Raw genomic sequence first — 25867 nt, forward strand, 5'->3', positions numbered from 1 at the left:
TTTTTTAAATTTCTAATTATCTTTACTTTGGGTTCGGACTGCATTTCTGCCCTTCGCAGACTGTTTTGATCTCTAGCCGAAGATAATTGGACATTGGGGGCCAAGTTAGAGGCATGAAAAGGAATTTATTCTTTTGTGGCTTTTGTGTTATTTTTGTATCATGCACCGTGTCATCACACCAAGTTTGATTTGTTAGTGTGCTCCTAATATAAGCCCTACCCAAAAGATAAGCCCCAGTTAAGGTCATTTTATCAGCTGGCAGGGAGGGGGTTCAGGAGGGCCAGCACCAGAGGTGGTGGGGGCCGACAGTGTTGGGCAGACCGTGCGTCACAGGTGAGTTGATTACGTATCCCAGAGCAGGTGGGGGGGGAGGTCGAGGCTGGGCAGGAGGCATGCGATCCGGATGCACCAAACTGGCCATGGGAAAGCCAAGGGTTGGGCCGGAGTGGCTGGCTGGCTGGCTGCGGGAGGCTCATCTTTGCGTTGTCAACTCATAAAATATTTCTGTGGTCGTTTTAGAATTGCCAACAGAAAGGGATGGCGGGGGGGAAGGGGTTTGAAAGAGCAGTGCGGCAGCTTGGAAATCGAAAGTGCGTTCCATACCTAGTTTTTCAGAGATAGTAACCAGGTGACCGAAGTTTCTGCCACGGAAAATTCTAACTGGAGAGCCTGATGGATGACTCTGGGCTATGGAGGTGTCCCATTGGAGAATATGAATGATGATACACCCAGGGGTTGGGGTGGGAGACCAGGGTCAAGGGTGACAGTGGATTACGTGTCTCAGAGTCGGCTGCACCCAGGCAGTGCCGGACACGTTCACTCCCAATAAATCCTTTGGAAGTTTTGGAAGTTTGGCTCGAGGCTCATGATTTAAATGGGATAACTGCCGGAATCCTGACATGCACCTCTCGGCTTTCCTACGGCCTGCACAGCGCATCCAAGATCGTTGCCTTCCCTTGCATTTTTGCCTCTGCTGCTTGGACAGGTAATCGACTCACCTGGGCTGCACAACCACAGAGTGCGCCAACCAAGGAGTTGGCGGGCTGCAGCTGCTGCCGGATACCGTCGGTCCCCACACTCTTGCCTTGTGCATGAACTGGTGGTTGAGTCGTCCAGCCGGACTGATCACCCTGATATCACCCTGTGTGTGTGTCAAGAGAACCTAAAACAGGGGTGTCCAACCTTAATTGTGTTTCCCCGAATATAAGCCCTAATGCATCTGTTGAAGGCAAATATATGTATGTATGTATGTATGTATGTATGTATGTATATGTGCGTGTGTTTTCTTAAGTTTTCGCGGGTACTTACATGTATGGTATTCAGCTTTGTTCGGGTACTTTCCCACGTCATTATAGTTGTGCTTTTAAAGTTGCAGCAACGTTTCGGCAGAATCTCATCTGCCATCATCAGGCTTCTGTATTGTGTTCGTCTGAACGGTTAGCGGAGAGGCAGTTTCTGTAAGCAACACCAGAATGTTTCCTTTCTGCCTTCCTTACAGGATTAGCCCAGTAATTTCTTCTAACAACCGGTTCCCCGAACTGCTTAGAAGGTTAACAACCGGTTCTAGCGAATAGGCGCAAACTGGTAGAATCCCACCCCTGGCCCAATCACACTTGGCCAATAAAAGAACTATTGTCTATTCTGTTTATTCTCTTATAAGCTCCTGGTCCTCAAACCATTTGGAATCATTTCTTTTTTTTTTTTTCCCCCACAGGATTACACCCATGAATTCCACAAAACCAAAACCAACTTCCTGGCAGTGCGGGAAAGGGAGAACCTCATGGGCTCAGTCCGGAAAGATATTGAGTAAGTTGCTCTTAATTGCTTTCATAATATTATTCTAATTGCAGCTGGTCCTCGGCTTAAAGCCATTCCTTTAGCGACCGTTCGTAGTTACACCGACACCAAAAAAAAAGTGACGTGATTATTTTTCCCACTTAACATTTGTGAAGTGAGTTTTTGCCTCGTTTTACGACCTTTCTTGCCACCGTTATGAAGTGAATCGCTGCAGTTGTTAAGTTAACGACACGGTCGCTAAGCGAACCTGGCCTCCCCATGGACTTTGCTTGTCAGATGGTCGCAAAAGGGGATTGCACAAGCCCAGAGGACACTGGGACCGTCATAAATGTGAGTCAATATCCATCTGAATGTTGATCAGGTGACCGGGGGGGGGATGCCACCATGGTCATAAGTGTGGGAAACAATCATAAGTCATTTTTTTCCAATGTCGAGCTGTCACTAAACAAATGGCTATAGGTCAAGGACTACCTGTAGGCCTTTGGATTTGGGACTTCTGTTTGCAGGACTCTGCAGTCTTTCTGAAGCTGTTAATAAAATAATAAATGATTTGCATTATGGTAGTATTTACTTAGCTCTGCTCCCTGAACTTAAGATAACATCATATATTCCTTTGAGGCTTCACACTCACCCAAAAACAACAGGGCATGATCTTGTTATAAACAAGTGTGTGTGTGAGAGGCAGAGGGAGAGAGAGAAAGGAGAGAGAAGAGAGGACAGGAAGAGAGGAGAGAGAAGAGAAACAGGAAAGAGAGGAAGACAGAGAGGAGAGAAGAAGAGAGAGAGAAGGAGAGAGAAAAGAGAGGAGGGAGAGAGAAGAGAAGGGAGAAGAGAGGAGACAGAAAGGAGAAGAGGGGAGGGAGAGAAGAGAGAGAAGAGAGGACAGAGAGGACAGGAAGAGAGGAGAGAGAAGAGAAACAGGAAAGAGAGAGGAGGACAGAGAGGAGAGAAGGAGAGAGAAAAGAGGAGGGAGAGAGAAGAGAAGGGAGAAGAGAGGGAGACAGAAAGGAGAAGAGGGGAGGGAGAGAAGAGAGGACAGAGAGGACAGGAAGAGAGGAGAGAGAAGAGAAACAGAAAAGAGAGGGAGGACAGAGAGGAGAGAAGGAGAGAGAAAAAGAGGAGGGAGAGAGAAGAGAAGGGAGAAGAGAGGAGACAGAAAGGAGAAGAGGGGAGGGAGAGAAGAGAGGACAGAGAGAGGACAGGAAGAGAGGAGAGAGAAGAGAAACAGGAAAGAGAGGAAGACAGAGAGGAGAGAAGGAGAGAGAAAAGAGGAGGGAGAGAGAAGAGAAGGGAGAAGAGAGGAGACAGAAAGGAGAAGAGGGGAGGGAGAGAAGAGAGGACAGAGAGAGGACAGGAAGAGAGGAGAGAGAAGAGAAACAGAAAAGAGAGAGGAGGACAGAGAGGAGAGAAGGAGAGAGAAAAGAGGAGGGAGAGAGAAGAGAAGGGAGAAGAGAGGAGACAGAAAGGAGAAGAGGGGAGGGAGAGAAGAGAGGACAGAGAGAGGAGAGAGAAGAGAAACAGAAAAGAGAGGAGGACAGAGAGGAGAGAGAAGAAGAGAGAGAAGGAGAGAAAAGAGGAGGAGAGAGAAGAGAAGGGAGAAGAGAGGAGACAGAAAGGAGAAGTGGGGAGGGAGAGAAGAGAGGGACAGAGAGAGGACAGGAAGAGAGAGAGAGAAGAGAAACAGAAAAGAGAGAGGAGGACAGAGAGGAGAGAAGGAGAGAGAAAAGAGGAGGGAGAGAGAAGAGAAGGGAGAAGAGAGGAGACAGAAAGGAGAAGTGGGGAGGGAGAGAAGAGAGAGGACAGAGAGAGGACAGGAAGAGAGGAGAGAGAGAGAAACAGAAAAGAGAGAGGAGGACAGAGAGGAGAGAAGGAGAGAGAAAAGAGGAGGGAGAGAGAAGAGAAGGGAGAAGAGAGGAGACAGAAAGGAGAAGAGGGGAGGGAGAGAAGAGAGGACAGAGAGAGACAGGAAGAGAGGAGAGAGAAGAGAAACAGAAAAGAGAGAGGAGGACAGAGAGAGAGAAGGAGAGAGAAAAGAGGAGGGAGAGAGAAGAGAAGGGAGAAGAGAGGAGACAGAAAGGAGAAGAGGGGAGGGAGAGAAGAGAGGACAGAGAGAGGACAGGAAGAGAGGAGAGAGAAGAGAAACAGAAAAGAGAGAGGAGGACAGAGAGGAGAGAAGAAGAGAGAGAAGGAGAGAGAAAAGAGGAGGGAGAGAGAAGAGAAGGGAGAAGAGAGGAGACAGAAAGGAGAAGTGGGGAGGGAGAGAAAGAGGAGAGAGAGAGAAGAGAGAGATGGAGGAGAGAGAGAAAGAGAGAGGAGAGAACGTGAAGGAGTGCAAATTTGGCCTTGTGTTCAATGCAGGGAGTCCTCGACTTACAACCGTTGCTTAACGGTCGTTTGAAAGTTACGATGCCCCAAAACTACTTACGATCCGCTTTCAAAGTTACGATGGCCGCAAACACACACACACACACACACACACACACACACACGGCTGAAAGGGATTAGAAATAGTGGTGAAATCTGCCGGTTCACACAGTAGCTCTAGTGAGCAAATTGGCCCCGACCATCCACCGTTTCCTGCCCTATATTTCCTTGTGTTTTAGCTCAGTTGATTCACGCTGTTTTACTCACCAGCGCTTTTACGTTTTTAAGCTTAAAATGGACAGTTTTTGAATACGACGCACAACGCATGCAAAGCGCGCTCTCAATAGAACTGGTAGTAAAAAAATTTTGAATCCCACCATTGGTTAGAAAAGTAATATTCCAAAGAAAGCAGTTAGGCTGGGCGGTTCTCCATAAATCAGGAGTGAGCAACTGTGGCCCCTTTAAGAATTAAAATAGAATAGAATTCTTTTTATTGGCCAAGGGTGATTGGACACCCAAGGAATTTGTCTTGGTGCAAATGCTCTCAGTGCACATAAAAGAAAAGATACTGTTAGGAATGTAAGTCACCTAACAGTTGGGTTGGAAATATATAAACCAGGATAGACATTTTAATACTGTCTCTTTAAGGGAATACTAAAATTGTAACTGGGTGTGGTTCCTCAAATGGCCATAAGATGGAGCCAGAAACCTGGTTTCCCAGAGTGTTGCCATTCCTGCATTTCTCTATTGACTGTTGCTTATCATCGTTATTCTTGGATTTGATGTAAGTCTGTTACCGAACTGTTTATGATACTGGACTTTGTTATTGGATTATCCCTAGACTGAAAACTGACTGCTATAACCGTGTATGAGTTGGACTGTTTGTTGGACTTTGCTTAACCGTTTACTGGAAGTAAAACCTACATTTTACCATACAGCGCAGCTGTGTGCTGTGTGTGTGTTATTCAACATTACTCTCACTATGTCTCCCTGTGTGTATTCATTCTCCTAACGGGGAATTACCTCAACAGATACATTCATCAAGAGTCAAGAATCATCAGGTGCAACACTTAATCGTCACAGGGTGCAATAGAATAGAATGGAAGGATATAGGAATAGAAATTAAATAGAATGGGATGGGATAGGGAATAGAATAGAATAAGAATTAGAATAGAATAGTGATTAGAAAGAATAGAATAGAAATTAGAAAGAATAGAATAGAAATTAGAAGAGAATAAAACAGAGAATAGAATTAGAATAGAACTGAATAGAATAGAATTGAATAGAATAGAATTCAATTCTTTATTGACCCAGTGTGATTGGACAAACAAGGAATTTGTCTTTGGTGCAGATGCTCTCAGTGTACATAAAAGAGAAGATGCATTCATCAAGAATCATAAGGTACTTTGTAAATAGTTGGAATAGGTATTTAAAATCAGAATTTAAAATCTGAATTTGTCAACTATAGTTGCCAACAGAAAGGCGGGTGGTGGGGGCGAGAAGGAGTTTGAAGGAGCAGTGCTGGCAGCTTAAAACCAAAAGTGCATTCCATTCACATCTTGCAAGGATTGTAACGAAGCAACTGGAATTTCGGCTGGGAAAATTCCTAATTGGAGAACGTGATTGTTGACTCTCAGCTATGAACGTGTTTCGGTTGGAGAATATGAATTATGATACACCCCGAGGGGTGGGGTGGGGGAAACAGGGTCATAGGTGATAGTAAATTACGCGTCTCAAAATCGGCTTCATGCAGGTCGTGCCGACATGTTCGCTCCTAATAAATCCTTCGAAGTTTTTGAAGCTCGGCTTCGAGGCTCATGATTTAATTAGGGGCGACTGCCGGAATCCTGACAGCAAGCCGCTTTCTAATAGAATTTCACTTTTCACCTCTCTTCTCATTTTTATCCTCACACCTTCCAGGTCATACAAAAGCAGTTGTGGTGTCAACAACAGGCGAACAGAACTTTTCTTGAAGGAGAACGAACATCTGCGAAAGTAAGTTGGCGTCCCACGCGGGATATTGTTCTCTTCGGAGCCGCCTTGCTAAATCCGTTGCTTCCCAATTTGCGTTTCTTGATTTTGTCTTTATCCCCCCACCTTTTATTATTTTTACCAGTAACTCAACACACCGGCTTTTATGTTGCTTTTTCAAAAGGCTTTCTTTGTTTTTCTTTGAAGAGGTTTTGCTTCTCATCCGAGGAGCTTGATCCGTTCTGATTGAATAGTGGAGGGATTTATATTCTTTGCAGTCCTCTGGTTGTTAGCGCTCTCTCTGAGAGTCATTGTTGCCGCTTGGAAGTTCATTTTTTTTCCCCCAGGTTTACTTGAACTGTGAATTTGGAAGTAACTTTGGAAGCCGGATTTGTTAAGTGAATTTTGTCCCATTTTACCAACTTTCTGGCCACCGTTGTTAAGTGAATCACTGCAGTTATTCAGGTGGCAACCCGGTTGCTAAGTGAATCTGACTTCCCTCATTGACTTTTGCTCGTGAGAAGGTTGCAAAAGGAGATCGCATGACCTTGGGACGCTGCGACCGTCATAAACATGAATCCGTTGCCAAGCGTCCGAATTTTGATCATGTGGGGATGCTGCAACGGTCGTAAGTGTGAAAAACAGTCATAAGTCTCTTTTTTCTTCAGTGCCGTTGACGGCCTCTCTTGTCCACCATTGTTGAGTGAATCGCTGCAGTGGTTAAGTCAGCAACTTGGTTGTTAAGTGAATCTGATTTCTCCCCCGACAAAGTGAAGTCTCAAAAGAGAATCCCATGACCCTCCCAAGACTCTGTGACCGTCATAAATACGAGAAGTTTGCCCAGTGCCTGAATTTTGATCCCGGGGCCAGCGTCGCAAGGGGGGAAATGATCCTAAATCATTATTTTTTTTATAGCGCCGCTGTAAATTTGAACGGTCACTAAATGAACCATTGTAAGTCGAGGACTCCCCTGGACTTACCTTGGACTCCGCTTTCCCAAACATATGCAGGATTGAAAAGTGGTTCATAAGTCGCATTTTTTTCCCAGTGCTGTTGTAACTTGAATGGTCGCTAAATGAAGCGTGTGTCGAGGACTGCCTGGACTGGCCTTGGACTCAGCTTTCCGACTTATATATATATGCAGGATTGTCCGTTGTGCTCCCGTGACGTTTAGTTACCTGGGTTGTATTTCTATCATGGTTTGATAAAGAAAAAGTCCCTGTCTAAGACAGCCGCGGCATCTCACCTCCAGGGGGCGCCGTTCCTTCAAAAATGGTCCCTTTTGGGGAGGTTATCAAATGTTGGTTTCCCCTACACACACACACACACACACACACAAAAGCCCGTTGTGGTGTTTTGCAATGAAGTGTGCGTATAACATAAACCGGACAGGATTCTTTTATTTCTTGTTTTTTTTCCCTGCTGCTGATGGGCAGATGGACTGCAAGCGGATGGAAAATCACAGCAGTTTCTCAGCGTGTCTTTGGGACTCTGCTCAAGGATGGAAATAACTGAGTTGGAAGGGACCTTAGAGGTCTTCTAGTCCAACCCCGCAGAGAGAATACAGAATAACAGAGTTGGAAGGCCCTCCTCCTCCTCCTCCTCCTCCTCCTCCTCCTCCTCACAAACCCTCCTGCCACTCTAGCACTGATGATGTTCCCTAGTTGGGTCATGAAATGTCTGCAAGGAAACATCCAATATCAGAGAGCCACAGTTGTTTTCCTCCTCCTTCTCCTCCTTCACTACCACCACTTCCACCCTCTTCCTCCTCCTCTTCCCTTCTAACACTGATGATATTATCTAGTTGGGTCATGAGACGTCTGCAAGAAAACCACCAAACTCAGAGGGCCACAGTTGTTTTCCTCCTCCTCCTCCTTCCTCCTCCTCCTCCTCTTCCTCCTCCTCTTCCTCCTCCCATCCTCCTCTTCTTCCTCCTCCTCCTCTCTTCCTCCTCCTGTCCTCCTTCTCCTCCTCTCTTCCCTCCTCCTCCTCTCTTCCTCCTCCCCTCTTCCTCCTCCCATCTTCCTCCTCCTCCTCCTCCTCTTCTTCTTCCTCCTCCTCTCTTCCTCCTCCTGTCCTCCTTCTCCTCCTCTTCCTCCTCCTCCTCCTCTCTTCCTCCTCCCCTCTTCCTTCTCCCCTTTTATTCCTGCCGTCGTCCTCCTCCTCCTCTCTTCCTCCTCCTCCTCTTCTTCCTCCCCTCTTCCTCCTCCCCTCTTCCTCCTCCTCCTCCTCCTCTTCTCTCCTCCTCCTCCTCTCTTCCTCCTCCCCTCTTCCTCCTCTTCCTCCTCCTCCTCTCTTCCTCTTCGTCCTCCCTCTTCCTCCTCCCCTCTTCCTCCTCCTCCTCCTCCTCCTCTCTTCCTCCTCCTCCTCTCTTCCTCCTCCTGTCCTCCTTCTCCTCCTCTTCCTCCTCCTCCTCTCTTCCTCCTCCCCTCTTCCTCCTCCCCTCTTCCTCCTCCTCCTCCTCCTCTTCTTCCTCCTCCTCCTCCTCTCTCCTCCTCCTGTCCTCCTTCTCCTCCTCTTCCTCCTCCTCCTCCTCCTCTCTTCCTCCTCCCCTCTTCCTTCTCCCCTCTTCCTCCTCCTCCTCCTCCTCCTCCTCCTCTTCTTCTTCGTCCCTCCTCTTTTCCTCCCTCCTCCTCTTCCTCCTCCTCCTCCTCTCTTCCTCCTCCCCTCTTCCTCCTCCCCTCCTCCTCCAGAACTTGCAGATGCAGCTCCCTTCCAGAACAACACCTGTCTGCCAAAATCCCTCGTTTTACCTTGGTCCATTAATCTTCCATCTTTGCAACGAGGCACCACAACACTTTCATTATAGGAAAAAAATAAAAATAGAGGAGGATGGGGGAAAACCCTTGATTGATGCAAGCTGCGTCTTCCCTTCTAAGAACGGCTTTTCACCAACCGTTAATTGGCCAGCTGTGTCGGAGGCCAAGCTTTCCTCCTGTGCCAAAAAGGGAAAAAAATTTTCCTCTCTTTCCTCTGGCCAAAGACACCCCTTCTCGCTCGCTTTGGCTTGCTATGAGATTACTCAGTGGCTTTTAGGCCAAAGCAACAAATGGATTTTTTTTTTCGGTCAGCATTCTGTTGGTTTACCGCACTTCCAACCCATCTCTTTATTTTATTCTTTATTCTTCGATTTACTCTTTGCGGCTTTGGAAAACAGCCTTTTTCTTCCCCCCACCCACCCCGCCCGCCAAAAAAAGCACCAGAAGAATAAGTTTTAAAAAAAGAAGTCAGAAATGGTGTAGGGTCTCCCACTTGGAGGGGGGGTTGGACTAGATGACCTATAAGGTCCCTTCCAACTCTGATTATCTCTTATCTGTTTTCCCTGTGGCATCCTGTAATTCAAGGAGTAGCCCTTAACGGGTCTACGTCTACCTGGAAGGAAGGAAGCATTGGGGTGCCACAAGGTTCAGTCTTAGGCCCAGGACTCTTCAATATCTTCATTAACGACTTAGATGAGGGAATAGAAGGGGAACTTACCAAATTTGTAGATGATACTAAGCTGGCAGGAAGAGCCAACACCCAGGAAGATAGGCTCAAGATCCAGAGGGATCTCAACAGACTAGAACCCTGGGCCCTATCTAACAAAATTAAATTCAGTGTAGAGAAAAGGAAAGTCCTACACTTAGGCAAGAAAAACCCAAAGGACACCTATAATAGACTGGGTGAAACCAGGCTCAGTAGCAGGAACTGGGAGGGGGATCTCGGAGTCTTAGTGGACAACCAGCTAAATAGGAGCCGATGTTGTGCAGCAGCAGCCAAAAAAGCCAATGCAATCCTAAGCTGCATTAACAGAGGGACACAATCGAGATCAAGGGAGGGACTAATACCACTCTATAAAGCCTTAGTAAGACCACACCTAGAGTACTGCATCCAGTTTTGGTCACCACATTATAAAAAAAGATGTTTAGAAAAAGTACAGAGAAGAGCAACCAGGATGATTGGGGGACTGAAGGCTAAAACATACGATGAACGATTGCAGGAACCGGGCCTGGCTAGTCTAGGGAAGAGAAGGACCAGGGGAGACAGGAGAGCATCTTCCAGTATTTGAGGGGCTGCCCCAGAGAGGAGGAGAAGGGGTCAAGCTATTCTCCAAAGCACCCAAAGGCCAGACAAGGAATAATGGATGGAAACTGATCCAGGAGAGATTCAACCTGGAAATAAGGACAAATTTTCTGGCAGGGAGAACCATCAACCCATGGAAGTTGCCTTTGAAAGTTGTGGGAGCGTCATCCTTGGAGGCTTTCAAGAAGAGACTGTCAGAAATAGTGTAGGGTCTCCTGCTTGGGCGGGGGGGTTGGACTAGATGACCTACAAAGGTCCCTTCCTACAAGGTCCCTTCCAAGCCCTCGGAAGTTGTGGAAGCTTCATCACTTGAGACTTTCAAGAAGAGATTGGACTGCCATCAGTCAAAAATGGTGTAGGGTCTCCCGCTTGGGTGGGGTGGTTGAACTAGATGACCTATAAGGTCCCTTCCAACTCTGATTATCTGTTAGATCTGTTAATTTGTAGTTTGGGTGTGTGTGTGTCTGTGTGATGAAATGAAGTGTTGTAAGTCAAGGACTACCTGTACAGGAATTCAGCGGCCTACAAAGAGAATTTGTATAAGATATTTTACAGGTGGCACTTACCTCCAGTGAGAATAGCCGAGATGTTCAAAGACAAATTGGCGAAGTGTTGGAAATGCCATCAGACACCTGGATCATACTACCATATGTGGTGGGCATGGCATTGACGCTAAAAAATATTGGACCAGAAAGCACATGTGGCTGGAAAAAAATGATAAAACAACATATAGATTTAAAACCAGAGATATTTTTTATTGGGAATTTTGCCTGATGGAGATAACTTATTTGATTATCAATGTATTAACAGCTAGATGATTAATTAGCTAGAATTGTATTTGCACAAAATTGGAAAAAAATGAAAAACTCCGACAGAAGAGGAAACAATTAAGAAAATCATGGAATGTGCAGAAATGAGTAAATTGACAATGGCAATTAGGGAACAGGAAGAAAAAGATTATTATAAGATTTGGAATTTATTCTGTGAATGGCTAGATATAAACTGAAACGTGATAATAGCAATAACATATTATAACTGACCGATTAAGATTGAATAAGAGAATGAACGTAACTTAGGTGAGGATGGAATATATTTTTGAAAGATAATAATTACAATGTTAATGATAATATAACAGTTGACCAGTGTGATATAAAATATCGATTGGAATGGTTATAAGTATAAACAAGTTAGAAATGTGTGATATTATTATGTGCACAAGATATATGTACCCAACCGACACATTGGAGAACTGAAAGATGGTTTTTATTTGTTTGTTTTTCTTTATAAAAATAAAAAAACTTTTTCAAAAAAAAGAGAAGGAAGTCCTCAACATACAACGCCTCATTTAGCGACCGTTCAAAGTTACAGCAGCGCTGGAAAAAATGCGACTTATGACTGTTCTTCAATCCAGCGTATGTTTTTAAGTCGGAAAGCTGAATCCAGGGTAAGTTCAGGCAGTCCTCGACTTACAACGGTTCATTTAGTGACCATTTGAATTTACAATGGCACTTAGGACCATTTCCTCATTTGCGGTGCTGGTAGCGTTCCCGTGGCCCCGGGATCAAAATTCAGGCGCTTGGCAAGGGTCTCGTATTTATGACGGTCACAGTGTCCTGGGAGAGTCATGGGATTCTCTTTTGCGACTTCACTTTGTCGGGGGAGAAATCAGATTCACTTAACAACCAAGTTGCTGACTTAACCACTGCAGCGATTCACTCAACAACGGTGGACAAGAGAGGCCGTAAACGGCACTGAAAAAAAAAGAGACTTATGACTGTTTTTCACACTTATGACCGTTGCAGCATCCCCACATGATCAAAATTCGGACGCTTGGCTATGGATTCATGTTTATGACAGTCACAGCGTCTCGAGGTCGTGCAATCCCCTTTTGCGACCTTCTCACGAGCAAAAGTCAATGAGGGAAGTCGGATTCGCTTAACAACCGGGTTGCTACCTGAATAACTGCAGTGATTCACTTAACAATGGTGGCCAGGGCTTCCAGTTTGAAGTCTCTTCGTCGACAGACAGAAATCCGCGATCATGCGAGGTTTCGGTCTGGGCTCGCCGCTGGAGCGCCCCAAACTGGCTGGTTTCGGGGCTAAGCCACCCCCGTAGAGGTGGTGAAGATGGGGGAGACCGCCAGCAGGTTTGAGGAGAGCCGCATCTCTCCTCCTCAGCTGGCCATTACTCCCTTTCCCAAAGGCGGTTGCAGCGGCAGTCAGAAATGGCCACCACGAAGAAGAACTCTACTGGAAAAGAATGTGCAGGAGGAAGATAAGAAGAGAAAGTTTTGGCTGACCGGGTTAAATTGTAAAAGCAACAACTAAAGTACCTTGGAATTTAAACTTACAAAAAAATAACATCGCTCCCAAAGAAGAGTCAGAAGCAACGAAGGAAAGTGAAAAGGGAAAGGTTTGGTTTTTTTTTTTTCTTCTCTCTCCTTCCCTATACTGACAACTAAGAGACTTAAAAAAGAAATTGGAAAAATCCGCTTTGACATCAACAGGCAATTAAGCTGAAAATAAAACAAAATGTCAAAGGGATATTAAAGATTTCTGTACACTAAAATTCTTCTCATAGGCAAGAAAGGAGAAAAAAGAATAAAAGGGCAGGATCTGGAAGAGGGAGGAGACTGCCTGGAATTAAAAAGAACCTACAGTAAAACTTCAACAAGACTTCTAAAAGATGCATTTTAACTGAAACTTTGTAACTAAACAGTAAACCCAAGAAGAGAAAGTGAAAAAAAAAGCAAAAAGAAACAGCTTGCGTGTATTTGGATTACTTGGTGATTTTTGGATTCTTGGTTATTGCACTTGAATGACTAAAATTAATCGGGTGGTTGTTTAAAAATTTATACAATGGCATCACTTCTGGATGAATCAAAAATGGAACTTAAAAAGTACAAAGAAGATGCACAAGAAGGGAAGGGTTCTTTTGGCTGCGTTTTTCAATTCTTAGAAATGGAGATTTGGAACTATGAGAAACAACAAGAAACGTCTGCAAAACAAGAAGACTGGGACAAAGAAGAAGCCATCTTTAATGAACAAGTAATTCTATGTGGGGAAGAAAAAGGAAAGGGGGGAAAAGAGAATGGAGAATTTAAGACTTAAAAAAACAACCAAAGAAAAGAAAAATAATTCAAAAATTAAGTATAATACTGTAAAGCAACAGAAAAGGGGAATACAGAAGAGAGAAATAGAGGTAGAGAGACAAGGGGGTAAAAAGGGGACAGAGAAGAAGAGAGGGAAGAAGGAAAGGAAAAGAAGTTATAAAGGACCGGAACGAGATATAAAGAAACAGGACCTATTTAGAGATAATGGGTGAAAATTTAACTGAAAAAAGGATTCTGTAAAGGTACATAAGATTGTATTGTTATATTAGTAATAGAAATAACGGTAAAAAATTGGAAACAATGTATGATTAAAATGAGAGATAAAATAGTGTAATTTAGTGAAAAATAAGTGAAATAAAATAAATGAGAAAATTGAATTAGGAAGGAACGGGAACATTTTAATTAGTTAATGTTTTATAAAATATCAGTGAAGGGGGGAATTAATTATGGAAATTGTTCCCATAGAAGTATGATATTTAATTGAAAAGTAATGTTAAAGAAGTTAAGATTTTAATGAATATTAATATTAATGATAGAATTGAATTGGAATGGAATGTGTTATTTTAATTACATACATTTATAATTTTTTCTTTTTTTAAGAATATAGTGTGTATTTTAAGAATGTACCATGCAGAATCCGAATGGAAGTTATGTATTATATTGAATGTTATAACTTTAGAGTATATATTGAGGCCTAAATAAGAGTCAAATGGATGAACTTAAAAGATATAAAGGCGTCATACTCCAATCAGTAACTACAGGAGAAACTTTGTTTTTAATAGATAATTGAAACAGGACAGACAAAAAATATAAATACAATGATTTGAATTGAGATGTGATAATTAAAATTGAGAAAATTAAAAGAGGGGAGAAGCTATGAAGAAAATGTAAAATAGTAATAAGATACGGAATAGAACATAAACATGAACTTGAATTTGTGTCTGTACGAAGAAATGTAACCCGGGATTACGCTACTTTCAAAAAAGATGTTTTATTTGTATTTTTTTTCTCTTTGTGAAAACTCAAATAAAATTTACAAAAAAAACCCAACAACAATGGTGGCCAGAAAGGTGGTAAAATGAGACAAAATTCACTTAGCAAATCCGGTTTCCAAAGTTACTTCCAAATTCACAGTTCAAGTAAACCTGGGGGGGAAAAAATGAACTTCCAAGCGGCAACAATGACTCTCAGAGAGAGCACAAACGACCAGAGGACTGCAAAGAATATAAATCCCTCCACTATTCAATCAGAACGGATGAAGCTCCTCGGATGAGAAGTAAAACCTCTTCAAGGAAAAACAAAGAAAGCCCAGTTGCCTTTCGAGAGGTAAAAAAAGCACCTTTGGCAGCACATAAATGTCAATGCTGCTAAAAATAATAAATACTAGATTCCTTCTGACGAGGAAAAAGTTAACAGGGAAGCTCGATTCACTTAACAACCAGCTTCTCCCCTTCACTGCCGCAGAGATTTCACTTAAACCAACTGCAGCAAGGAAAGGCCGTAAAATGGGGGCACAGCTCACTTCAAGGCTTCCCTTAACAGCAGAGATTTGGGGCTTCCGTTGTGGTCCTAATTCGAGAACTCTCTGTATTTGTTTATACTTGTTAGGAGCACATCCTGTTTTCTCCAATTTTTTTCGCCCCTGCCCGATTCTTCCTTCTGTCCGTCTTCTTTTCCCATCCTTTTTAATGAGCGCGGAGGATGACTTCACCTTTTCATTGTTTCCCATCTGAGGTATTAAACCCCCCACGTTTTCTGGGTTTGTTTGTTTGTTTGTTTTCAATTAAAAATTTTTTTTAAACTTCCTTACCTCTGCCCGTAATGGCATTTATCGCCTCTTCGCTCGGTCCAGATGGCATCTGCGGCAGGAGCAAATGGCTCCGCCGCTTTAACCTGCCCAGAAGATGGAAAGGGGGAAGACGGCCTCGGCCATTAGCAAATTACTGGAATGCCTTCTGACAGATGTAGCTGGTGGGGGCGGGGGGGCGGAATGCCTTGCGTGAACGCCTGGGGATTTCTTTTTAAGTTCATTTTAGACCTGTTCCTTTTGGGGGGGGGGTGACGGCGAGGGGAAGCGGGTGGCTGTTGCGGCGAGAGAGGGTCACTCTGTGTGGGAAACGGTCCTCCAGAGAGGCAGGCGATGGTCGTCCAAGTGGCAAGAATAGAGTAGAATTTAGAATGGGATGGGATGGGATGGAAAATAGAATAAAATGGAATGGGATGGAATAGAATTAGGGATAGGATAGGATAGGATAGGATAGGATAGGATAGAATAGAATAGAATAGAATAGAATAGAATAGAATAGAATAGAATAGAATAGAATAGAATGAAGAATGGAATGGAATTAGAATAGAATAGGAATAGGAATAGAATTTAGTATGGAAGGGAAAGGAAAGGGAAGAGAAGCGGAGAGGAGAGAAGAAATAATAGGAAAGAAGAATAGAATAAGAAAGAAGAATAGAATAGAATAGAATAGAATAGAATAGAATAGAATAGAATAGAATGGAATGGAATGGAATGGAATAGAATATAGAATAGAAGCAAATAGAAGAGAAGAGAATGTAGAAGAGAAGAGAATGTAGAATAGAATAGAATAGGATAGGATAAAGAATGGAATGGAATAGGAATAGAATAGAATAGAATAGAATAGAATAGAATAGAATAGAATAGAATAGAATAGAATAGAATAGAATAGAATAGGAATAGAATAGGAATAGAATTTAGAATGGAAGGGAGGGGGAAGAGAAGCAAGAGAGAAGAAGAAATAATAGGGAATAATAGAATAAGAAAGAAGAATAGAATAGAAGTAGAAATAAGAATAGAATAGAATATAGGAAATTAGAATAGAATAAGAAATAAGAATAGAATAGAATTAGAAAAAAGGAATAGAATAAGATATAGGAAATAATAGGTAATAGGAAATAAGAATGGAATAGGAAATAAGAATAGAATAAGAAATTAGAATAGAATATAGAGTAGAATAAAATAGATAATGGAATGAAGAGTAGAATAGAATAGAACAGAACAGAATAGAATTCTTTATTGGCCATGTGTGATTGGACACACAAGGAATTTGTCTTTGGTGCATATGTTCTCTGTACATAAAAGAAAAAAACATTCTTTAAGAATCATAAGATACAACACATAGTGATAGTCACAGGTTACTAATAAGCAATCAGATCATACTAGGAAACAAATAAAACACTATAAATTGTAAAGATACAAGCAACGCGGTTATAGTCCTATGTGGGAAGAGATAGGTGATAGGAAGGATGAGAAGAATAACAGTAATGCAGTCTTAGTAAAGTGTTGTGGGAATTATTTGTTTAGCCCAGTGATGTCGTTCAGGGAAAAAACTCCCCTTGTGCCTAGTTGTTCTGGGGTGCAATGCTCTATAGCGTCATTTTGAGGGTGGGAGTTGAAACAGTTTGTGTCCGGGATGTGTGAGGGGTGTGTAGATATTTCCACAGCCCTCTTTTTTGACTTGTGTAGGATACAGGCCCTGCATGGAAGGAAGGTTGGTAGCCATTATTGTTTTTCCTGCAGTTCTAGCTATCCGTTGAAGTCTGCGTCTGAGTATTTAGTGTATTTAGAGTGTATGAGGAGGCCACTGAGCATGCCTGAGAAAATTAGGAGGGACCCGCAGACAGAGAAGCATCGAGATGGTTGGCAAGAGGGGAAGGAGTCAAACAGGGAAGGAGTCTGGAATCCTTACGTAGACACAAAAGTCCCTGGAATGCTGTGGAGCTTTATCTGGACTGGTCCAAATGCAAACGGCCAGTCTGGGAAGATTCTCGTACAGGTTAGTCTTCGAGTTACAAAGTTCCAACGGCACTGGAAAAAAACGGACTTACGGCCGTTTTTCATGCTTACGACCATGGCAGCATCCCCGCGGTCCCATGATCAAAATCCTGATGCTTGGGCAACTGACTCGTATTTATGACGGTCGCAGCATCCCCCGGGGGGGGGGAAAGCAATGTGATCCCCTTTTGCGACCGTCTGACCAGCAAACTCCATGAGGGAAGCCGGATTCGCTTAACGACCGTGTTCCTAACATGACAACCGTACTGATTCCGCTTAGCAACGGTGGCCAGAAAGGCGAGACTCAACTTCACAACGGTCTCACTTAGCAACAGACGTTACAGGGCTCGGCTGTGGTCGTAAGTCGAGGACCACCTGTATTCTGTGGTTCTGAATAGATCCTCGAGTTTCAGTGGCATTGGATCTGAGGGTTGGATGCTGGACCCAAGAAGGAGAGAGAGAGAGAGAGAGAGAGAGAGAGAGAGAGAGAGACCTTCCTTTCTCCTTTGCTCACCCACAGCAGTCGTTAAGTGAGTCTTGCCCCTTCCATTCCACGACCTTCCTTGCCAGAGTTATTAGGTGAACCACTGCAGTTGAAACGGCAGACGTGTCCGAAACGGCATGGGAGGGGGGGGGTTCTCCTGCTTGAGCGGGTGGGGGGTTGGACTAGATGACCTCCAAGGCCCCTCCCAACTCTGTGGTTCTGTTCTGTTACTCCTTGACTCCAGCATACGTTCTCAGAAATGTGTCTTTTCCGATACCCACGTCAGCCTTGCTGGTTTGGGGGTGACTCAACCAGCTTGGCTGTTCTGGAACTTTCTTGCAGACGCGCCACACACACACACACACACCCAGAAGAGGGCTGACCGTAAACGGACTTCTCATCCCCTTTGCACTCAAGCGGTCATCGTGCTTGGAAACTTGCCTAGTTTTCTCTCTCTTTCTCTCTCTCTCTCTCTCTCTCACACACACACACACACACACACACACACACATTGCTGAAGTCCGTGGCCAGACTGCCTCTCCCTTTTCAAGAGGTGGTTTAAAAGGGGGCGTTTCCCCACCCCACCCCAGCCTGCTCTCCGTCCACCTTGCCAGGTGAGAAAGGAAGGGGCAGGGTGCTTTAGGACAGGGTGGAAATTGGCAGCTGGACTTTGGAAATTGGGGAAGGGGTGGACTTACCCAGCCAGCTGCTTTTGGCCTCCAGTTATTCTTATTTTGGGGTGAATGGATACAGGAGATAGGCAGGTAGATTAGATTGGATTGAATTGGATTAGATTAGATTAGATTAGATTAAATTAATAGTAGATAGATAGATAGATAGATAGATAGATAGACAGACAGACAGACAGACAGACAGACAGACACAATAGATAGACAGACACCGTACATAGATGATAGATAGATAGATAGATAGATAGATAGATAGATAGATAGATAGATAGATAGATAGACAGACAGACAGACAGACAGACAGACAGACAGACACTGCAGGTAGGTAGGTGGGTGGGTAGATATAGACAGACAGACAGAGATACATAGATAGATGATAGATAGATAGATAGATAGATAGATACAGACAGACAGACAGACAGACAGACACAATAGATAGATGATAGATAGATAGACAGACAGACACCGTAGGTAGGTAGGTAAGTAGGTAGACAGACAGACACGATAGATAGATAGATAGATAGATAGACAGACAGACAGACAGACAGACAGACAGCACCTTAGGTAGGTAGACAGACAGACAGACAGACACCGTAGGTAGGTAGGTAGGTAGGTAGACAGACAGACAGACAGACAGACAGACAGACACAGACAGACAGACAGATAGATAGATAAATAGATAGATAGATAGATAGATAATGGATGGACGGACAGACACAATAGATAGATAGATAGACAGACAGACAGATTGACAGACAGACAGACAGACACCGTAGACAGACAGACAGACACGGTAGGTATGTAGGTAGACAGACAGATGATAGGTAGGTAGGTAGGTAGGTAGATAGATAGATAGATAGAGATAATCAAAACTAATACAGAAAAAAGAGAGAAGGGACAAGAGAGAGAAAACCATAAAGTCCCGAAAGAAAAGACAAAAAGAAATATAAGCCTCCAATTTCCTTTGAAGCAATTACAGTAATTGCGCACCAATAATTACAAAGCTATATCTCTTTTCCCAGGATTAGCAGAAAAACACCTTTCTCTCCACCACCACCCCTCTCCCACCCCCCCACCCACCCCTGGACTACCGAGGCAGTGAGATCACTCTTTATTTTTCTGCCCGCTTTCTCTTCGTTTTCACAATATTAACTCCACAGCGTGAGCCAATCAGCCCCGGCCATCTGTTCAGCCTTGGTTCCCCCCCTCCACCTCCCAACCCAACCCAAACTCTTAAAATGTGGCATGGAAACGAACATCGGCCTCCCCGCCAAGGAATGGGCGATATTTTCATTAAAAAGTGGAGACAGGAAGAAAAAAAACCCCACGAAAATACTGTTGACTTCAGGGTGGGATTCTGTTCGTATTTGAAAAGCAGAAGAAGTGGGGTGGTCTTCATCGTCTCCTTTGAACGACCCCGTCATAATCCCTTGCAGGGTGGAGCCTGGGCAAGTGAATGGAGCTAGTAGAGTATTTTCCTGGCTGGATGCCTCTCCCGTTGCCAGGGTGGAGTTTTGTTCAGCAGATATAATTCTCACGGTGCCCAGAGAAAGAAATATCTACCTCTGTCTAGGATCGAACTCACAGCCTCTCGTGAGGTGAGAGCCACCGCAACCGCTCAGGAGAGGGAGGGTCATGGAAGCCCCCTCCCCCCCAAAAAAAACCCTGTACAACTACCCCTCCCCTTATAAGCATTCATTTAGCGACCATCCGAAGTTACAACGAAACTGCAAAAAGGGACCCGTGACCGATTTTCTCACGACCGTTGCAGCCCCTCTGCGGTCACGCGATCAGAATTCAAACGGCTTTGGCCACGGACTCGTATTTAGGACGGTCACCGTGTCCTTGGGTCGCGCGATCCCCTCTTGCGACTCCCGGCGAGCAAAGTCCACGGAGAAGCCCAATTCACTTAACGACCCTGCGGTGATTCACTTAACGAACATGGCAAGGGAGGCCCATTTCAGCTCGCCATAGTCTCGCTTCACAACGTGAATTTGGGGCTCCCTCGTGGTCGTAAAGTGGAGGACTCCCCGTGAATGTGGGGGCTCCTTGTGTTTCTTTGGTGGTTTTATTTCAGCTTGCTCCCCCCGTCTCTCGATACGCGTCGACCCCGGTTTTATTTTGAGGAGGAAAAATGTACAAAAATTAACGCGTTCCTTCTTTTTCCTTTCAGCTCCGACCGGCTGATCGAAGAGACGATAAGGTGAGACCGGGAATGGATTCCTTTGAAGGGAATCCACCCCCGAGGGGGCGGAGGGGGGGCCCTTCAAAACTTTTAGCAACGGGTTCTCTGCCTGGTTGCGGGGTGGGTGTGGCCGTGGTGGGCGTGGCCTAGTTCACCTCCTGCATGGGGGGGGGGGAGTGTTTTTACCCTCCCCGGGCTCTGGATGTGAAGGTCCCAGCGGGGTCCCGAATTAAATCGAGGCAAACTTCCAGCAGTTGAAAAGGATTTATTGGGAGTGAATAGGTCCAGCACAGCTTAGTCACAAGGTCAGCCAATGAGTGTCCCATCACACTTGGCCAATAAAGAATTCATTCTATCTATCTATCTATCTATCTATCTATCTATCTATCTATATGGTGTCTGTCTATCAATCATCTATCATCTATCATATGTATCTATCAATCATCAATCAATCAATCATCTATCAATCAATCATCTATATGTATCATCAATCATCTAAGTCAACCTATCAATCATCTATCATCTGTCAATCAATCTATCAAATCATCTATCATATGTATCATCAATCAACCATCAATCTATCAATCATCTATCATATGTATCTATCAATCATCAATCAATCAATCATCAATCAATCAATCAATCATCTATCATATGTATCATCAATCATCTAAGTCAACCTATCAATCATCTATCATCTGTCAATCTATCAAATCATCTATCATATGTATCTATCATCAATCAACCATCATCTATCATTCAATCTATCATATCTATCATCTATCAATCTATCATTTTATCACCTATCAGTCTATCATCTATCATATCTAGCAATCATCAATCAATCATCTATCATATCTATATCATCAATCTATCAATTTATCAATCTATCATTGTCTGTCTGTCTGTCTGTCTGTCTGTCTGTCTGTCTATCTATCTATCTATCTATCTATCTATCTATCTATTTATCAGGACAGAAAAGGCTGGGAAGAGACTTTTAAAAATACCTCGCTCTCTTTTTCCTCCAGAGCTAGAGGCTGGGAAGGGGATGGGTTTTGTGGTGGGGGCTATTTTAACAGATAACAGATAATCAGAGTTGGAAGGGGCCGTGTAGGTCATCTAGTCCAACCCCCTGCCCAAGCAGGAGATGTCTCTATCTTGGACGTCTCTATTGAGACTTCCTGAATAGTGGTGATGTTAAGTCTCATTCTTTCAGTCCCGTTCTAACTTTGGCCATTAAGTGAACCATCGTAAGTTGAGGACTACCTGTACCGAACGAAATAAGCTCTCTACCCCCACCCCCCTTCTAACCCCACCCACCCAACACGACGGAGAAGAGGCTTTTGAAATGACCTCACTCGCTCTTCTTTTCCCTCCAGAGGCTGGAAAAAGGGGGATGATGGGTTTTGTGGTGGAGGGAGGCCATTTTAGACGTCTCTACGGAGAGATTCCTGAATCGCAGCGGTGATTGGAAATTGGAAGTGGCCTTTTGGAAAGCGGCGCTTTCACTCGCTTCCCTTAATGGGCTCCTCCGTTCGGCCTCTTTTCTTCTTCACCAGCCTCATCTTGGCAGCGTGGGAGAAGGAAGGGCAGCCACAGTGGCTTTCGGAGAGAGAGAGAGAGAATCTAAAATGTATTTAACATTAGCGCTTGGCTCGGGGCCTTTCAGCCACAGCTGTGGGCTGTCAGGACTCTGGTTGTCCCCGAGTTACGACCACAATGGAAAGCCCAAATTTCCGTTTGACACCACTCTCCTGGTGGTCGGCCCAAAGTCACCCAGCTGGCTTTTGGGGGGCTAAGGCGGGGCTAGAACTCCCTGTCTCCTGGTGATTGGCCCAAAGTCACCCAGTTGGCTCTCATGCCTAAGGCGGGACTAGAACTCACCGTTTCCTGGTGATTGGCCCAAAGTCATCTAAGATGGCTTTCATGCCTAAGGCAGGACTAGAACTCCCAGTCTCCTGGTGATTGTCCCAAAGTCACCCAGCTAGATTTGGGGGCTAAGGCGGGAATAGAACTCCCAGTCTCCTGGTGATTGGCCCAAAGTCACCCAGCTGGATTTGGGGGCTAGGGCGGGACTAGAACTCCCAGTCTCCTGGTGATTGGCCCAAAGTCACCCAGCTGGATTTTGGGGCTAAGGCGGGGCTAGAACTCCCAGTCTCCTGGTGATTGGCCCAAAGTCACCCAGCTGGATTTGGGGGCTAAGGCTGGACTAGAACTCCCAGTCTCCTGGTGATTGGCCCAAAGTCACCCAGCTGGATTTTGGGGCTAAGGCGGACTAGAACTCCCAGTCTCCTGGTGATTGGCCCAAAGTCACCCAGCTGGATTTGGGGGCTAGGGCGGGACTAGAACTCCCAGTCTCCTGGTGATTGGCCCAAAGTCACCCAGCTGGATTTTGGGGCTAAGGCGGGACTAGAACTCCCAGTCTCCTGGTGATTGGCCCAAAGTCACCCAGCTGGATTTGGGGGCTAGGGCGGGACTAGAACTCCCAGTCTCCTGGTGATTGGCCCAAAGTCACCCACCTGTCTTTTGGGGCTAAGGCGGGGCTAGAACTCCCAGTCTCCTGGTGATTGGCCCAAAGTCACCCAGCTGGATTTGGGGGCTAAGGCTGGACTAGAACTCCCAGTCTCCTGGTGATTGGCCCAAAGTCACCCAGCTGGATTTTGGGGCTAAGGCGGGACTAGAACTCCCAGTCTCCTGGTGATTGGCCCAAAGTCACCCAGCTGGATTTGGGGCTAGGGCGGGACTAGAACTCCCAGTCTCCTGGTGATTGGCCCAAAGTCACCCAGCTGGATTTGGGGGCTAAGGCGGGACTAGAACTCCCAGTCTCCTGGTGATTGGCCCAAAGTCACCCAGCTGGATTTGGGGCTAGGGCGGGACTAGAACTCCCAGTCTCCTGGTGATTGGCCCAAAGTCACCCAGCTGGATTTTGGGGCTAAGGCGGGCTAGAACTCCCAGTCTCCTGGTGATTGGCCCAAAGTCACCCAGCTGGATTTGGGGGCTAAGGCTGGACTAGAACTCCCAGTCTCCTGGTGATTGGCCCAAAGTCACCCAGCTGGATTTTGGGGCTAAGGCGGGACTAGAACTCCCAGTCTCCTGGTGATTGGCCCAAAGTCACCCAGCTGGATTTTGGGGCTAAGGCGGGACTAGAACTCCCAGTCTCCTGGTGATTGGCCCAAAGTCACCCACCTGTCTTTTGGGGCTAAGGCGGGACTAGAACTCCCAGTCTCCTGGTGATTGGCCCAAAGTTTTGTAAACCCTGCCATAAAGCATTGAAAAACCACAGGCAAAGCTCTTAAGAGGTCGGTTTATTGCGTGCGGGTGAAAAAGAGATACGCCTCAACGAGGCCATTCTTTTTCCCGTGGGAATCTCTTCGAGTAGCGCATGGTCCAAATGGGCTGGCAGGCTCCCCTCTCCCTCCATTACAGCCCTTCAAAGTTTTCTCGGCTCCGAGAGGCCTTTTTCCTCTCCACCCCAAATCCGAAGCGGCTTCGTTGTTCCTCCTCCTGCCACGTCGTTTCGCCTTTTCGTGCAGCTTTGCCTCTCTTGCCTCTCCCGGGTCCAGCCTCCCGGGTGGCTTCCTTGCGCCTTCCTGGGCCTGCCCCAATTCCCCAAAGAGGCTCCCCTGGGTAGAGATGGGTTAGCCCCAATTCCCGGGTGGGGTAACCTAGGAAACGCCATTGGGGCACAGAGGCAGAGATTCCTGGTGGAGCCTCCCAGTCAAACGCGTTGGACTCTTTCGGAGGTGCAAACGTTTTGGAATTGTTTGCACTGGAGTGGCTCAATTTTGTGTAAGTTCACGTGGGGTGGGCTTCCACTCCCAGAATCCCCCAGCCAGCCTGCTTTAAGAGGGGAGGACTTCCACTCCCAGAATGCCCCAGCCAGCCTGCTTTAAGGGGGAGGGCTTCCACTCCCAGAATGCCCCAGCCAGCCAGCTTTAAGGGGGAGGACTTCCACTCCCAGAATGCCCCAGCCAGCCTGCTTTAAGGGGGAGGACTTCCACTCCCAGAATGCCCCAGCCAGCCTGCTTTAAGAGGGGAGGGCTTCCACTCCCAGAATGCCCCAGCCAGCCTGCTTTAAGGGGGGAGGACTTCCACTCCCAGAATGCCCCAGCCAGCCTGCTTTAAGAGGGGAGGACTTCCACTCCCAGAATGCCCCAGCCAGCCTGCTTTAAGAGGGGAGGGCTTCCACTCCCAGAGTCCCCCCAGCCGGCATATTGAGTTCACCCACCCTGGCTGGGAAATTCTGGCATTTGAAGCCCACTCGCCTTATAATGGCCATTGGTTATTGAGAAATAACCGCACCTTTCCCCCTTTTTTTCCCTCAATTTCTATCCGCCGGAGAATCAAGGCTCGCTTCTCTTGAATTTCTTTCTCACTCCTTCCTCCCATCCGGGGCCAAGCTGGCATTTATCTCACCGCTGCTGAAGGCTTTTTTTATGCAGCCCCAGAGAAGAGGCAGAAATTCCCATCCAATCCAATCTTCTGTTTAATGAGTTTATAATATTGGCCAATTCCCCTCCTTGCTCCTCCTGGGTGCCACTCTGGGCCTCCCCTCCACCCCCCAAACTACAAATCCCAGAATGCCATGGGAAAGGCCTCGGGGGCTCTGGACAGGTTTATTACAAATCAAATATTATCTGTGTCAACTCATCAAATATTTCTTTGGTCTTTTTAAGAGTTGCCAACATAAGGGGCGGTGGAGGGGGGAAAGGCAGGGGTGGGAGCCCAATTTTTTAACCACCGGTTCTGTGGGTGTGGCTGGGTGGGCGTGGCTTCTTTTTTGGCACCCACCCACCCCCCGTTTTAGGGGCCTTCTGGGCCTCAGGAAAGCCTCTTGGGCGGTAGTTCTGCTCCCAGGTGGCTTCCTTGGGGCCCAGGAAGGCAAAAAAAATGGAGCCGGGGGTGCATTGCCCCCCCCATGCTCTGTTTTTGGGGGCTCTGGGCCTCAGGGCAGCTTCCCGGGGGGAAGCAGTAAGAGGGTGAGGGCACACAGCTGATTGTTCAAATAGCTGATCGTCGGGAGTGGGGAAAAAAAAAAGAAATATCTTAAGGCAACGGCGGCTAACCTTTTGGGGCTCCTGTGTGGGAAAATCACGCTCGCGCGCTTGTGTGCCGGCCTCCAGAAGGCAATGCGCGCGCATGTGTGCGCGATTGCCCTCCCTCCCCACCGCCCCCTGACCTGCACTGCGACTCCCCACCGATTTTCAGCCTATTGGAGGTCTTTTTCGGCCTCTCAGAGGCTCGAGGAAGCCTCTGCAGCCTTTGCAGGCCGAAAAAATAGGGCCATTTCATCACTTCCGGTATTTCCGGAAATACCGGAAGTGACGAAACGGGCTTGGTTTTCGGCCTACAAAGGCTTCAGAGGCTTCCCTCGAGCCTCTGAGAGGCCGAAAAAGGCCTC

General features: G+C 45.8%; 1 protein-coding gene across 2 annotated transcripts in view; it reads left to right on the plus strand.

The window, feature by feature from the left end:
- GOSR1 (golgi SNAP receptor complex member 1) overlaps positions 1 to 25867 on the plus strand; it is a 40428-nt gene that overhangs the window by 9632 nt on the left and 4929 nt on the right. For both annotated transcript variants that reach the window (XM_026723049.2, XM_026723050.2), the window contains exons 5-7: positions 1715 to 1806; positions 6082 to 6156; positions 20455 to 20484. In XM_026723049.2, coding sequence (XP_026578834.2) covers positions 1715 to 1806; positions 6082 to 6156; positions 20455 to 20484 — 197 coding nt within the window. The remainder of the gene's footprint in view (positions 1 to 1714; positions 1807 to 6081; positions 6157 to 20454; positions 20485 to 25867) is intronic.

This window comes from Pseudonaja textilis, chromosome 1 (assembly GCF_049901715.1).
Source record: "Pseudonaja textilis isolate UNSWEBS1 chromosome 1, rPseTex1.2, whole genome shotgun sequence".
NCBI classification, from domain to species: domain Eukaryota; kingdom Metazoa; phylum Chordata; class Lepidosauria; order Squamata; family Elapidae; genus Pseudonaja; species Pseudonaja textilis.